At 40.7% G+C, this 15,867-nt stretch overlaps 1 protein-coding gene and 1 pseudogene across 1 annotated transcript in view; one reads left to right on the top strand and one right to left on the bottom strand.

The window, feature by feature from the left end:
• Window positions 1-15,867, bottom strand: part of DCHS2 (dachsous cadherin-related 2) — a 393,558-nt gene that overhangs the window by 143,988 nt on the left and 233,703 nt on the right. The window contains exon 4 of the mRNA XM_006884496.1: window positions 3,315-3,551. Coding sequence (XP_006884558.1) covers window positions 3,315-3,551 — 237 coding nt within the window. The remainder of the gene's footprint in view (window positions 1-3,314; window positions 3,552-15,867) is intronic.
• Window positions 467-1,242, top strand: LOC102844433 (annotated as a pseudogene).

Genomic DNA, 15,867 nt, shown 5'->3' with positions numbered 1-15,867 from the left:
TCTTGGATTCAAACTGCTAACCTTTTGGTTAGTAGCTGAAAACGTAATCATTTCTGTCTCCCAGTCCCTGTGAGAACATTTTGCGTAACAGACGGACCCGGGCCAATGTCCCCACTCTTCCTCTTATTATTATATTGTTGTTAGGTGCCATTGAGTCAAGTACCACTCACGGCAACCTGTGAACAGCAGTTCTGAACCCTGCCCTGTCCTGTGCCGTCCTCACTTGCTCTGACACCTGTGCACAGTACTGCAGTCACTGTGTGAGCTCATCTCATTGAAGGTCTTCCTCTCTTGAGATGGCTGTGTTAATTGAGATGAAGCTCAAAAGGTCAGCAACTGCTTGGTCCAGGGTGAGCACGCGATACTGGGCCGAGGTGTGTATTAGGACAAAGTAACTAGTGGGAGTGATACATTACCTGTGGAGGCCATGGCTGGACACGAAGAGTTGCAGCATGCAGGGACCAGTATGCCAACTGCCAGGCAGCTCGCCGACGTTGGCTACAGGACCTTCTCCACCTCCCTGATACTTCCTGCTGTGTATGGGGGCTGCCTCTGCAGTGCCTGAGCCTCCCAATATTTTCAGTGGCGTAGCTCGTGGCGCCAGGATGCAAAAGAGCAGAAGACCTCAGGAGGCCTGTAGAAATGCAGAGAGGCCTGAGACAAGCTGGGGAAATACCTGACCTTCAACCGTTTCTGAGTCAAGATGACCTGGGCCTTGATGCTTTTCAAACTCTACTAGAAGAAAATGTTGAAACACCCTGGTATTGATAATATGAGGAGACATTTGAGTCACGACAGGAGTGTGAGACAGAGGTGTAGCTACAGAAAAGAAATATTTTACTATGTAAAAAAAAAAGGCAGAGTGTGTCCTCCTTGCATCAGACCCTGCAGTCTAGCACTGACAAAGGAGATTAATCAGAACTGGCTTTGACAAGCACTGTGGCAATTGGACAATTAAAACAGACTTTCATGGGGGGGGGGAAGAAGAACTGGGGAGGAGGGCAGAGAAAATAGTGCAACAATGAATGAATGAAAACCCCAAATCTCTGTAAATGTTCATTAAAATGAATAAAATTTAATTAAAAAAAGAAAGGTTGATAGAAGAGGCAATGGAAAGAAAAGGGAGTGGTAAGGAGGACCTCTTGGGACATATAATTTATTTCTAGGAGTTTATCTTGCAGTGGTACCTCCACAAATAGGAAAGATGAGGATACTCACGATTTGTATAAACAAAAGTTGTGAATCACCTAAATTAATAGCACAAGGATTTTTAAATCAAATATGTTTATCTCTTAATTGATATACTATGCAAATATTTTTTAATGAGGCAGAATGATGTTCAATATATACTAAAGGGGAGGGGAAGAATGTAGTTGTAGAACTTTAAAAAAATATGTAGAAGAATACATATTTTGCCAAAAAATAAAGTAACTTTGAGTGGGTTATGGGAGACTTAAACTTTTTACATGATACATATTCTGTATTGCTGTGGTGGTCTTGTGGGTAAGGAGTTGTGCTGTCAACCCAAAGGAAGGCAGTTTGAATTCACCAGCTGCTCCAATAGACAAAGATAGACAATCTTCTCTCATGTGATTTATAGACTTTGAAATGTACAATAACGAATGAATGAAAATCTGACTTCTCTGTAAACATTCATTAAAATAACAAACGATTTGTTTTTAAAAAAAGAAGTCATTCAAAGTTCAGCTATGACTCAGATTTGATTCACCAGCAAGGAAAAGATGATGATTGCTTCTTTAATCATATATGTGTGTGTGTGTGTGTGAGTTATTATTACTTACTATTAGTTGTGGTTGAGTCTGTCCAGATGAACAACACTCTGCCCGATGCTATACCATCCTCCACTGTGCGCAAATCGTTTGCTACAGTGACTGTGTCAATCCACCTTACCCAAAGTTTTCCTCTCCTTTGCCGATCCTCTACTTTTCCAAGAATGATGTTTCTTCCAAGAACTAGCTACTCCTTAAGAACATGCCTAAAGTATGTAAGATGAACTTTCATTATCCTTGTATCTAAGGAACAGCACTCTGGCTATACCTCTACCAAGCCAGGTTTGGTCTTTAGACAGTGTATTCAATATTCTTTGCCTAAACCACAATTCATACATATATAGTATTTGATCACCTACTCTTTAAGTCGGAAGTGACTCATAGCTGACCCTCCAGCAGGTTTTCAGAGGCTGTAAATTGTATGAGAGAAGAGTGTCCATTTTTCTTCCATGGAGCAGCTGGTAGACTGGAACCAGCAGACAAGCACTACTTTTGGGTTGGCAGCACAGCTCCCTACCAACCAAGTCCCCAGAGCTGCCTCAGATATATGAGTGGAAACAGAGCCGTAATTTACAGGGAAAAAAATTATATGGTTTACACATATGGAAAAAACAATGCTGAAACCACAAATTTGTTGTTTTAATATTTTTTATCTTAATTGTGATGTAACAAAAGTTTATAGAAGAGTTAGATTTTCATTCATTCATTGTTGCACATTTTACCCCTTCTCATTACCTTCCGCTCCCCAAGCTGACTTTTTTATACTTTATTTTATACTTTTTTATTTACAAAATTTGAATACATTTTTTTGAGAACATATTCTTCCCATTTCCCTTATACCCCTCTATCTATCAAATTGTACAACTCCATGGTTAATCCCCCCTCCCCTGCACATCCCCATCCCTCTGCATCCAATACTCTCCCATCCCCGCCAGATCGTTATACTCATTCTATAATAATGGTTTTATACAATATTTATCCTTGTGGGACTGAGTTCGTTCTCTCAGCATAACGTTCTCCCGTCCCTCCCAAGTTAGGTCATAATTTACAAAATCATTGCTCCTGCAAAGCCACAAGTTTTATTATCTCCCTTCATTCTCTCCTGCATTAAGTACAATGGAAAGATTTAAAAAAACAACAAAAAAATGTACAACCTTATACAAAGTTGTTGTTGTTGTTAGGTGCCATCGAGTCATAGACGACTCATAGCAACCCTATGAACGAAAGGCTTGAGCACTATTCATATGTAGTTTCTGGAGGCAAGCCATTTCAGAAGTGGATGCCGCTCCTGCTTCCAGGCTTGATTTAGTCGGGAAGCTCCAGCCAACACTGTCCACCCTGGGGACCCATTACCACGTTTGGCACATCAGTGTCACAGTGTTCAGCATCACAGCAACCACGAGTTACCTCTGTACAGCAATGCACAGACTGGTGCTACACCAGCTTCGGCTTGGTACAGCCTAAGAATAATAATACAGGAAATATTCCAAGAATTCACTTTCATGTAGCATAAGAAGTACTTACTTAAGGGCTCCCTTGCTTTCACAGTTCCAACAGGACTGCCTTCAGGCACATCTTCATAAACTGAGAAAGTATACTTGGGTCTTTCAAATTCTGCAGGTGCTAGGGTTGTGGCAAGAACGTGCACAGAGACATCAGCATTAATGACTGATGTGAGTCCACCACCATCTCGTGCACAGACCTTCAGCAAAAATGTAGTGGATTCCAAATGACTAACAGGTGATGTTAAATAAATAATTCCTGGAGAGAGGAAACGAAGTCTTAGTAAAGAGATCATGTGCAACAAGAAATGATGAGCATAATAACTTTCAGTAGGCCACCTTACCAACCAAAGAAACTGAACGTATTTACGAAAAGATGGTCCAAATTCTCGTTTTCTTAGAATTTAAAAACTGCACATCGTGGAAGTATTTGCATATGAATTTATCCATAAAACACAAAAGCATGTTGCCTTTCTTAGGCCTTGCTACCATATCACTAGGATCCCTGGTGGTGCAATGGTTAAGTAAGTGCCCGAAGGCTGAGAGTTCAAACTCACAAGCTGCACTGTGAAGGAACAGACCTGGTGGTCAGCTTACACAAAGATCACAGCTTTTGAAATGCTATGGGGCAATTCTACTCAGCCACACAGGTTCAAGAATCAACTCTATAATAGAAATAGCAAAAAATTCACCATAGAAACATGTCCAAACATCTAATGTCTTCTAAGTCAATTTGACATTATAGGATGATTAAAATTTTATCTTCTCAGGTATTTGATATCTATCCTGAACTAGATTAGATAGTAGGAACCACTGTCTTGCAACAGACTCCACTCTATCCTTTTAAGTTAGGAAACACTCCTATAAATCATGGATTTTTTTTTTTTAAAAAGACTCAAATTGCCAAAATTTCAGTAAATGTTAAAATTACTGGAATAAGAGTGACAAGTTAGGTCATTTAAGGTCAAAACAGAAAAAGATCAATAATAATAGAAAAATCATTATGCTATATTAATACATGGCACAAATGGTTAAGCACTGGACTAACAACCTTAAGTTGGTGGTGCATCTCCACCTACAGGTACCTCAGAAACCAGGCCTGGTGACCTATTTCTGTGAGGTCACGGCCTTGGTAACCCTGGAGAGTACAGGTCCACAACACTGACTTGATGCTAACAGTAAAAACTGTTTACTAGGCTAGCTTGAAACCATAAAAAGTTCCCACCCAGCAAACTGAAAACATAATCATGTTAGTTTTATTTTATTTTATGAGAAGGAAACACATGTACACTTATTAAATAAACTGACATACATGGTTTGTAAGTTTAGTAACATGATTGAACCTAAGAACTCGGTTACAGTACTTCTGGTCATAAATATTAGTCAAATAAAGGAGCATTCCACTTTCCCCCCCCTAATTTGTGAGAAATTAGTAACACTACCTAAAACCATCGGTGTTTATAGCATGAGACAGTTAAATAGTGCTCACTCATTTATAAAAGAGGTCTAGTGGATCAATGGTAAGAAGCTACGTTATAATCATGAAGGCATGCAGTTCAAATCCACCAGTTGCCCTGAGGGAGAAAGACGGCCAGTCTCCTCCTGTGCAATTAATTGCCTCTAAAAACCTGCTAGAAGGTCAGCTATGGATCATTTCCGACTCAATGACACACAACTCATTTATAAGTCAAAATCTTCAATTCCTTGTCTTTACTGCTGTCATAAATGTAATGATTTTTATTTTCATTCTCTTTGGCATGACCTACTCTATGCACAGAATTCCAATTTTTTTCAAATATTTTTGTATTTACCCTTATTTCAATTTATTTCACACTCCCAGGCCAAGTGGTCCTCTCAAGTCAGGTATAAGTCAGGTACCCAAAGTGAACACAATCTATTACACAGAAGAATACAGCTATCTCTACTAGAATACACTAGGACAGTAAACTATTATTCTAGTAGAAACAATGACAATTAAATATATATCGGATAGTTAATAAGACATAAACTTTTACTTGGACCAGGAGACAGTCGTCAGAACAGAGCAAGGGAACACTGCATGGTTCAAAATTGGGAAGGGCGTAGGCCAGGAATGCATCCTATCTCCATACCCTTTCAACCTATATGCAGAACAGATTATCCTGGAGGCTGGGCTCTATGAGGAGAAATGTGGGGTCAAGATTGGTGGATGATTTATCAACAGCCTGCGTTATGCGGATGACACAGCCCTGCTTGCTGAAACTGAAGAGGACCTGAAGCGCCTGCTGCAGAGTGTCAAGGACTGCAGCCTACAATATGGATTGAGGCTCAATGTCAAGAAGACAAAGATTCTCACCACTGGACCAACTGGCAGCATCAGGATGGATGGTGAAGAGATTGAGATTGTACACAGCTTTAGTTTGCTTGGCTCCATAGTCAACAGTCTTGGCACCAGCAGCCAGGAAATTAAAAGGCGCATTACAATGGGAAAGTCTGCTGTTAGGGACCTCTCCAAAGTACTGAAGAGCAATGGTGTCTCTCTGGAGACTAAGGTGCGTCTGATACAGGCTATGGTCTTCGCAATCACTTGTTATTCATCAGAGAGTTGGACAATGACCAAGGAGGATAGAAGGAGAATTGATGCCTTTGAGCTGTGGTGTTGGAGAAGAGTATTGAGGGTACCATGGACTGCTGGGAAAATAAAAGATTTGTCCTGGAAAGGGTTAAACCGGGTGGCTCCTTGGAGGCAAGGATTCGGAGGCTCCATCTAACATACTTTGGACATGTTGTGAGGAGAGACCGGTCCTTGGAGAAGGACATCATGCTTGGGGGGGTGGAGGGACAGCGCAGGAGAGGAAGGCCCTCTATGAGGTAGATTGATTCAGTGACTGGGATAATTGGGATGGGAGTGTCAGAGACAGTGCGATTGGCACAGGACAGAGCGGAGTTTAGGGCTGTTGTACATACGGTCGCTATGAGTTGCAAGCGACTCGACGGCACATAACAACAACAACAGTTAATAAGAATTACAGAAGAATCACTGTCTTTCAATTCTAGAGTTGGAAAAGAGTACTAAAGAGCACTGAATAGCTAAAAAAAAAACAAAACCGTCTTGGAGGAAGTACATGCAGGGACTCCTTAGAGGAAAAAGATGATGAAACTTCATTTCATAAACTTTGGGCCTATTGTCAGAAAGAGTCAGTTGCTGGAAAAAGACTCCATGCTGGGCAAGGGAGACAAAGAGAGGAAGATCTTCAACAAGCTAGACTGACACAGTGACTATGACAATGGATTCAAGCATATCAGAAATCATAAGGATGGGACACAATAGAGTTTAGATCTGCTGTCATAGGGTTGCTACGAGTTATAGCTGACTGGACAGCACTTAACAACAACAGCTATATATACGACAGGGATTTCCTGTGGTCCACTCAGTAAGGAGTTATGCTGCTAACCCAAAGGACATGCAGTGGGTCATATCCATCAGCTGCTTCATGGAAGAATAATGGCCACTCTCATTCTGTGCAATTTACAGGCTCCCAAATCTCTCTAGACGCTAGAGGGTCAGCTAGGAGTTGATGATATCTCAACAACAGGAAGAGGGAGGGAGGGAGGGAGGGAAGGAGGGAAGAAGAAAGAGAGAAAGAGAGTTGTTGTTGTTAGGTGCTGTTCAGTGAAGTACAGACCACAGCAACCCTATGAACAAACAGATCTGAACCCCATCCTGTCCTGTGCCACCCTCACAATTCCCAACACACTAGAGCCCATTGTGGTAGTCCTCAGGTCAATCCAACAGGTCTAGTGTGTTCTTCTCCTTTGCATACCCTCTGCTTTTCTGAGCCTCATGTTCCTTTCCAAGGAATAGCCCCTCCTAGCAACATGCCCGGATTATGTGGGGTGAAGTCTCAGCATGTCTGCTTCCAAAGAACACTCTAGAAGCATTTTCTCCAAGACATATTTGTTCTTTGGCTGTCTCAAAGGTATCAAGTCTTATTCTGCCATCTCTATTCATTGCCCAGCTCTCAGATTCATTGTTGTTATTGTTATGTGCCATTGAGTCACTTGTGACTCATAGAGACCCTATGTACAAGAGCCTGAAACACTGTTCTATCCTGTGCCAACCTCACTGTCTCCAACACACCAACTCCCATTACTTCAATCACTGAATCAATCCATCTCATTAAGAGTCTTCCTCTCTTGCGCTGTCACTCCACCCTCCCAAACATGATATTCTTCTTCAAGGACTGGTCCCTCCTTTCAACATGTCCAAAGTATGTCAGATGAAGATTCAGAATCCTTGCCTCCAAGGAGCAGCCCAATTTCACCCTCTCCATGATGAACCTGTTTTTTCCCCTAGCCGTCCATGGTATATTCAGTTCTCTTTCTATCATCCCTAGTTACTGTCCAGCTCTCTGAGGCATAGCAAGCAATTGTAAAGACTATGGCCTGGGTCAGGTGCACCTTAGTCTCCAGGCTGACATTGTTGCTCTTTACTACTCTGGAGAGGTCCCTGACATCTGACTTTCCAAATGCAATTCATCTCTTGATTTCCTGGCTGCTAGTACCAAGAGTGATGAATGTGGAACCAAGCAAACGAAAACTGTTAACAGTCTCAATCTCCACCATCCATCATGATGCTGCCAATTGGCCCAGTTCTCAAACCGACGTCATTACTCTTCAAAAATTTGGAGCGTTCCCTAACTGCAGACTTTCTCAGTGCAGTAAGTCTTCTGATTTCCTGGCAGCTGGTGCCAGGGTGTTAATCGTAGATCCAAGTAAGAAGAAGTAAGTAAGATAAAGTGTGTGTGTGTGTGTGTGTGTACCTATATGAATGACAATAATATAAGGCCAAAGAAGATATACTTGTTACCAAAAATGTACACTACCTTTCTTCAGAGCTATAGTGAGAGATTGCATTCACAGTAAAAAATTTAGATTGGACATTAAAAATGTGTGCCTTGTAAAATTACATCCCAATTCACTTTTCTAAAATTAGAATTGTGATTAGGTTAAAAAGCTTGAAGGGTGAGTATCAATGGAAATTTCTGAACCAACAAGAGAAGATGTTTGTTGTTGTTGTTGTTGTTGTTAGGTGTCGTCCAGTCAAGTATGACTGAAAGCATCCTATGAACAAAAGATCTGAACTTAGTCCTGTCCTGTTCCATCTTCACACTTCCTGACACACAAGAACCCATTGCAGCAGTCACCGTGTCAATCCACCTCATTGAGGGTCTTCCTATCCTTCACCGACCCTCCACTCTTCCCAACATCATGTTCCTCTCCAAGGAATAGCACCTCCTAGCAATATGTCCAAAGTATGTTAGGCTAAGTTTCATCATCAAAGAACATTCTGGCTGTACCCTCTCCAAGACATAACCATTCGTTTTCTTGGCCGTCTATGGTATGTTCAGTGTTCTTCTCCAACATCACAGCTCAAAGGCATAAATTATTTTTCTGTCATCCTTATTCATTGTCCAGGTCTCAGATGCATAGTTAGTAATTGGAAAGACCATGGCCTGAATCAGACACACCAAACTAACATCATTCCCTCTCAATAATTTGGAAAGGTCCCTAACTGCAGATTTTCCCACTACCACACGTCTCCTTATTTCCTGGTTGCTCATACCAAGGGTGTTAATAACGAGAGCTGTATTAAATTAATTGACTTTCTGATGTTGAGATAAATATGCTCCAAAGAAATTGTTCATATAAAATTCTTTTGAATATGTTTTCATCCCGATATGAATAAAAGTGATATCACAATTACTCAAATTACTAACAAATGTGCCATGGTAACATATGGTAAATTATGATACCTAATAAAATAAATAGCTGTATTATACTCACTCTAAAGTTGAAAAGTATAATCTTTAATGAAACTCATCTAGAATTTGATGATCCCTCCACTGAATGCATAAGCTGGTATTATTTTTTTTTAACAAGTAAGCTAATTACATTTATTTGGTCTGAGTTCAGAATAGTTATATTTGAGTTTTATAAAACATCAAATATAAGTAACCTGAAACTGTAACAAACAATACACAAAATTGGCTTCTTCTACACACATACCAGGCAGTACAAACTGAAAATCTCAGGAAATTAACATTTTCTACAGTAATATATATAGTGCCAGTTAACATTTAAAAACAAGTTTGAATGCATTGTGCTTCATAGTTCTTTAACCTGTTTCAGTTAGAGTGTGTAAATGGTTAGATCTAGGCTAAAAATAATTCTTTTAACTAAAAATATTGCAATTACTTGCTGTACATCAGAAAGCTGGACAATGATTGACAGAAGTGGTGCTGGAGAAGAGTCTTGAACATACCAAGCACCGCCAAGAAAATAGGTCTGTCTTGGAGAGGGTGAAACCAATTTTCTCCTTGGAGGCTAGGATTTTGAAGCTCCATCTTAGTCTGGGCACTTGGCCAGGAGGGACCAGTCCTTGAAGAAGGACATCATGTTCAGAAGGGTGGAGGAACAGCACAGGAGGGGAAGACTTCAGATGAGTTGGGTTGATACAGTAACTCAGGCAATGGAGTTAGGTGTGTCAGAGCCAGTGAGACTGGTAAGCATAGGGCAGGGTTCAGAAATGTTGTTCAGAGCCATGGGCAACTTGATGGCACATAACAACCACCACCACCAAAAAAAAAAAGCATAATATTTATAGCCAAGTATCAACTTTACAAAACCACGATATTTTTAAATGGTTAAATAATTCCTAAGGGTATGTACACTTAAAAGTCAAAATGCATGATGTTGGCTTTGTCTCATGACTATTTATGGACACATTTTGTTCAAAGGGTTTTTTTAACAAAATTCCTGCTTTCAATAATGTATTGTTCTAGCAAAATGAATACTTTCAAAGGGAGCAGAAGCATTTCCAAGTAGTTGATGTGAACTCTTTTTTTCCCCTTTGGAAAAATTACATAACAATCTGGTTCTGCCCACCTGATTTAATGCTGTAAGAAGGTTCTGTTTACAGGCCTGTTTCTGTTCAATCTAATGCTATGACATAATCAAGCGCAACTCTTGGTGCTATACATAACTTCCTCATACTAGTATTCCCCTTCTCATCTAATTTCCACTTGGGATTTCTTTCTTCTTTCTTGATGCAAGCATTATTCAAAGGGCCTTTTCATTTGAACCAGCTATGAGCATGTCATCTTGCTCTTGTGCTGCAGACCCAGAAGGCTGGGACCCCATTGTCACTGCTGCTGGTTATGCTTCTGGTACTATCTTCAGCTGGTTTGGGCCCTACTTTTTCTGGGTCATCACTGCTGCTTTAAATTCAACATCCTTTCCTAAATCTTAACTGTGAAGGATGAAGAAAAACAAAGTTCCAAAGGAAGTCATCTGCTTGACGTTGCTGCCATTTCTAATTCCCAGTTTTTATAACTTCTTATGATTATTAGCGTTTGTCTTTCCCTCTTCTGAAAATATGAGGATTGTTCTTTTCCCATCTTCAATCTCTACATCTGGCTCTAGCTTACTAATAGCGTTTGAAATCCTAATGATTTGAGAATGGGGAACAAGAGGCAACACATGACTCTGCGATGTTTTCATTACTTTATCTTTGATACCACAGATATTCAATGTAAGAAAAATATTTCTTAGTATTTTAACACAATTTCACTGATGAATGTCCATTTTATTTATGATATTACAAGTTCTAGAAAAATGTGAAGGTAAAAAGAAGAAAAAGCCTGTGGCAAATATACAGAGTTAAAAAAATCTATAACTTTGTCAGAATTTTCACCTTTAAGACACTTGTTAAAGTTGATCAACAAGGTCCATAAAGTCTGTAAGCAAGAACTGTTGGGCATGGGTGAACAATACATATTAGTGTTTTATAAACAGAGTGCTCAAGAGCAACAGTGTCTCTCTGGAGACTAAGGTGCACCTGATACAGACCATGGTCTTTGCAATCACTTGTTATGCATCAGAGAGCTGGACAATGACTAGGGAGGACAGAAGGAGAATTGACGCCTTTGAGCTGTGGTGCTGGAGAAGAGTACTGAATAATACCATGGACTGCCAGGAAAACAAACAGATTCATCTGAGAGAGGATTAAACCAAGCTACTCCTTGGAGGCAAGGATTCTGGGGCTTCATCTGACATACTTTGGACATGTTGCAAGGAGAGACAGGTCTTTGGAGAGGGACATCATTCTGGGTAGAGTAGAGGGACAGCACAGGAGGGGAAGACCCTCTATGAGGTGGATTGATTCAGTGACTGGGGTAATTGGGATGGGTGTGTCAGAGGCAATGAGATTGGCACAGGATAGAGCAGGGTTTAGGGCTGTTGTACATAGGGTCGCTATGAGTCGCAAGCGACTCGACAGCACATAACAACAACAAACAACAACAAACAGAGTGGAGCACTATACTGATGTTCTCATTGCCACTGAATCAATTCCAACTCACAGTAGCATTGCAGAACAGGGTACTATAGGACACCAACCAACTGCCTCATTGTTGTCCGAGGTTATAGATCTTTAAGGCACAGACTGTCAGAGCTCTCCCATGGAGCACCTGATAAATCTGACCTGATGACAGTTTGGTTAACAGATCAATGCTTACAATTTAACTATTGGAAGAGACTTCCCTTTGAATTTTGCATACCATATCCATTGAAAGAAGTGAAGTGGTATATGGATGCTTGTCGTGTGGTGTAGCACGTTGTATGATGTGTGGATGTGGGTGTATATATGTGTGGGTATGGATTTGGGTGTGTGTTGAGAGAGCATTCTACTTTCCAAAATGAAATGCCTTGTGAGGAAAAGGAGGGGAAACAGTTTTTTTCAAGTCTTTAAAACAAGTAAAGTCAGGTAAATGCCTTATCACGCAAGGTATTTTCCCTAAAACACATGACGTATGACGACAGTGTCAGGGTGTGGGAGGCTGCCTCTGCAATTTAAGGAAATTAGGATTGCTGCCAACACCAGTCTTCGGGATAAAGGCAAAGAATACATTCTCCCTTAAGACTTTCAGAAGGAAAATGGAGACACCTTGATTTTGAACTCATAGAATTTTGATGTACTGGCATAAAATGGGCCTTGGAAAAACGTAGGCAAAGCTGCTAAGTCACTTTATATTAACATATTTACTTGCGGAGGTAGCCTCTCTAAGTGCTAGGCTGCTTACCGAAAGGTTGATGGCCAAACGCTGCAGGAGAGATGTCAACATGCTTCCACTAAGTTCATAGCTTTGGAAACCCTACAGACAATTCTACTTGTCCTGTGTGGCCTCTACAAATTGGAATTAACTTGACAACAAATGATTCTTGCATTGTGTTTTCCTTGTTTCTTAACACTTACTTCTATGTTCAATCTTCTGTTTCTTTAAATAAAACAAATGTGCATGTTTTAGTCAGAGTCTGATCACGAAAACAGAACTAATAATGGTGACTTTAGAAGAGATTTAATTGAAAGATCTGATTATACAGGTATGGGCAAGCTAAGCCAGAAAAAGGGGAATGATGAGTAGTAACTGCAGGAAGCAGTGACCTTTCCTAGATCTGTATAAACAAAACAAAGAGCTGACACTACCACGTTTGCCAAAAAGAAGAGGGAAATCAGCTATGGAGGGCAGGAGTTGGAGCTTTGAAAAGGCCCTGTATGGTAGCACTCAAACTTCAAGAACTAACTCACAACTCAGATGTCTGGGGTGTGACCTCTAGCCAGTGTCCCAGCTTCCAAAGGGACAGGACTCAGTAGTCTTTAAGGCCTCCATGACGTGGCAACTGTACCCTCTGAGCAGGCATAGGGTTGGTTGCACTTAATGCCCAATGGGATACTGTATAGTTGGTACAGCTGAGGATGGGACATCTAATGGCACAGCTGGTGGCCAAAGATTCAGGAGAGATGCCAACCTAAACAGAACACTTAGAAACAGCCCCTGCCTCTCCCTCCTGACTTCCAGTTTCCTGCCAGGGCCCTCCATTGGCAGGATTTTTCTGGAAGCCAGATGTAATAGGATCCTGCAGTCCCAGCACCTGGCAGTGCCCCTTTCTCCAGATGTCTAGTCCCAGATCTACAGGGCCTACCTGCCAAGGTTATAAATTCTGATGATGTCAAGCCTTTCGCTTACTTCCCCTAACGTCAGGGTGACAGTTGTTTTTCCCCATGTGCCATTTCACTGTTACTTCAGTGGTCCCGTTCTGCTCTTAAGTTCTTCCAGTACCCACTCAACCTATTTCCTGTATTAAACTATTCCTGTTACTATAACTCTTGTTTCTTTTTTTCTGACTAGATCCCAACTGGTACAGATTTCACAGATTCTGACTGGCCTGGCTTGGATTACTGGTTACATGAACTAGTCACGGTGGCCTGAAGGGATGCTATACTATGATTGGCATGGTCTTGTTCACATGCACAGAGGTAGCGATGCGCTCATTCCCATCCAAAGCACATGGATTGAAAGTGTAATATGGGTGGTTCTCCAAACAAATATGAGTAGATGCTGGGCAGGCAAAAACTACATTTATCCATTATGTTACCTTATATTAACATGTTCTTACTACCCTCCATTTAAACTCCTTCAGAAATCTTATCACAATCTAAAAGTATATTCTTCTCTATTTTTTCTCCTCTACAAAATTATCCAAAAATGACTAGAACAGTTTATCAACAGAGAATTGCCAGATAGGCAGGCTGGATTAAGAAGAGGCTGTAGAACTAGAGACATTACAGTCAACATTTGGTAGATCTTGGCTAAAAGCAGAGAGTATCACCAGAGGAATGCCTGTTTCATTGACTATGCAAATGCATTTGGCTGTGTGAATGACAAAAAAAACTGCGATTGATTTTGAGAAGAATGGAATTCCTAGAACATTTGATTGTGTTCATGCAAAATCTATACTTGGACAAAGAGGTAGTCATTAGAACAGAGCAAGAAAACACTGCATAGTTAAAAATCAGGGAAGTTGTATGCCAGGGATGCATCCTATCTCCATGCCTTTCCAATCTATATGTGGAACAGATCATCCTGGAGGTTAGGCTCTATAAGGAAGAATGTGGTAGGTTGGAGAAAGACTTATCAACAACCTGCATTTATACAGATGATACAATCTTGCTTGCTGAAACTGAAGAGGACCTGAGGCGTTTGTTGCAGAAAGTCAAGGACTGCAGCCTTCAATATGGATTGAAGCTCAACATCAGGAAAACAAAGATTCTCACCAGTGGGCCAAATGGCAGCATTGTGACAGATGGAGATTAAGATTGTTAACAGGTTCTGCTTGCTTGGCTCCACAATTAACACTCTTGGTAGCAGCAGCCAAAAAATTAAAAAGACAAATTGCATTGGGAAAGTCTGCTGTCACAGACCTTTCCAGAGTACTGAAGAGCAATGATGTCAGTCTGGAGACCAAGGTATGCCATGGTCTTTCTAATCACTTGCTATTCATCAGAGAGCTGGATTATGATTAAGAATGAAAGAATAATTTATGCCGTTGAACTGTGGTGCTGTAAGAGTACTGAATATACCATGGATTGCTAAGAGAACAAATAGGTCTGTCATGGAGAAGGTGAAACCAGGTTGCTTCTTAGAGGCAAGGATTTTGAAGCTTTGTCTGACATACTTTGGGCATGTCACAAGGAGGGACCAGTCCTTGGAGAAGCAAGGACATCATGCTTAGAAGGATGAAGGGACAGCACAAGGAAGACCCCGGATGAGACGGACTGACTCAGTGACTGGGGTAATGGTAGTAGGTATGTCAAAGACAATGAGATTGGCTCAAGACAGAGCAGGGGTTAGAGCTGTTGTACATAGAGTCACTATGAGTTGCAAGCAACTATACAACACATAACAACAACAATTTAAGGCAAGGAATGTATCTGTCTTATTCACCATGGCCAACTGGTACCTTCCATAATCTTAGCCTTATAATAGGTATTCAAAAATTATTTATTAAAGATAGATTAATTACTGAAAAATAAATAAGGTGGGGGAATTGTTGCTTAGAGATTAGTAAAGAGAATTACATAAAAGAAGAGTTATGTAGTAGTATTACTGGACCAAATATTAAAACTTCTTTTCCATTAAAACTTTATGGTAGTACTGTAAGGAGAAATAGCAAACCAGAAAAGGTTATTCTTTTTAAAAGCTGTCTCTTCAGGTGGGACTCCTGAAACATGTGATGCTAAACATAGAATTCCTCTAGCTTTTGAGGCATCATAATTAAAAAGGAAAAAAAAACACAATCGTTAAAGCACTTAGCTGATAAAAAAAAGGTCAGCAGTTCAAATCCAGCAGCTATCCATAGGAAAAATACGTGGCAGGTTACTCCCACAGTGACATACAGTCTTGGAAACCCTGTCAGGTAGTTCTACTCTTCCTGTAGGGTTGTCCTGAATCTGAATTGACTAGATAGCAGTGGGGTCTGAGTAAGGAAACCAAAACAGGGCCCTGTAGCAACTTCATTCCATACAATATAGAGCATTGGTCTAGAATTCTCTTGCTGCTGGTAATGCCAGGACTATATTGTGTTAATGTACATGGACTACCAAAAGAAAAAAGAAATCTGTATTTTTATCGTAGGCGTATGCAATGAGGGTTGTAGAGTGGATTATATTTGGGGCTAGGGGGTGGGGTTTGGGG

This window comes from Elephantulus edwardii, unplaced genomic scaffold, assembly GCF_000299155.1.
Source record: "Elephantulus edwardii isolate Elephantulus edwardi_28Jun2011 unplaced genomic scaffold, EleEdw1.0 scaffold00034, whole genome shotgun sequence".
Lineage (NCBI taxonomy): Eukaryota > Metazoa > Chordata > Mammalia > Macroscelidea > Macroscelididae > Elephantulus > Elephantulus edwardii.
This window is presented reverse-complemented; position numbering and strand designations above follow the sequence as displayed.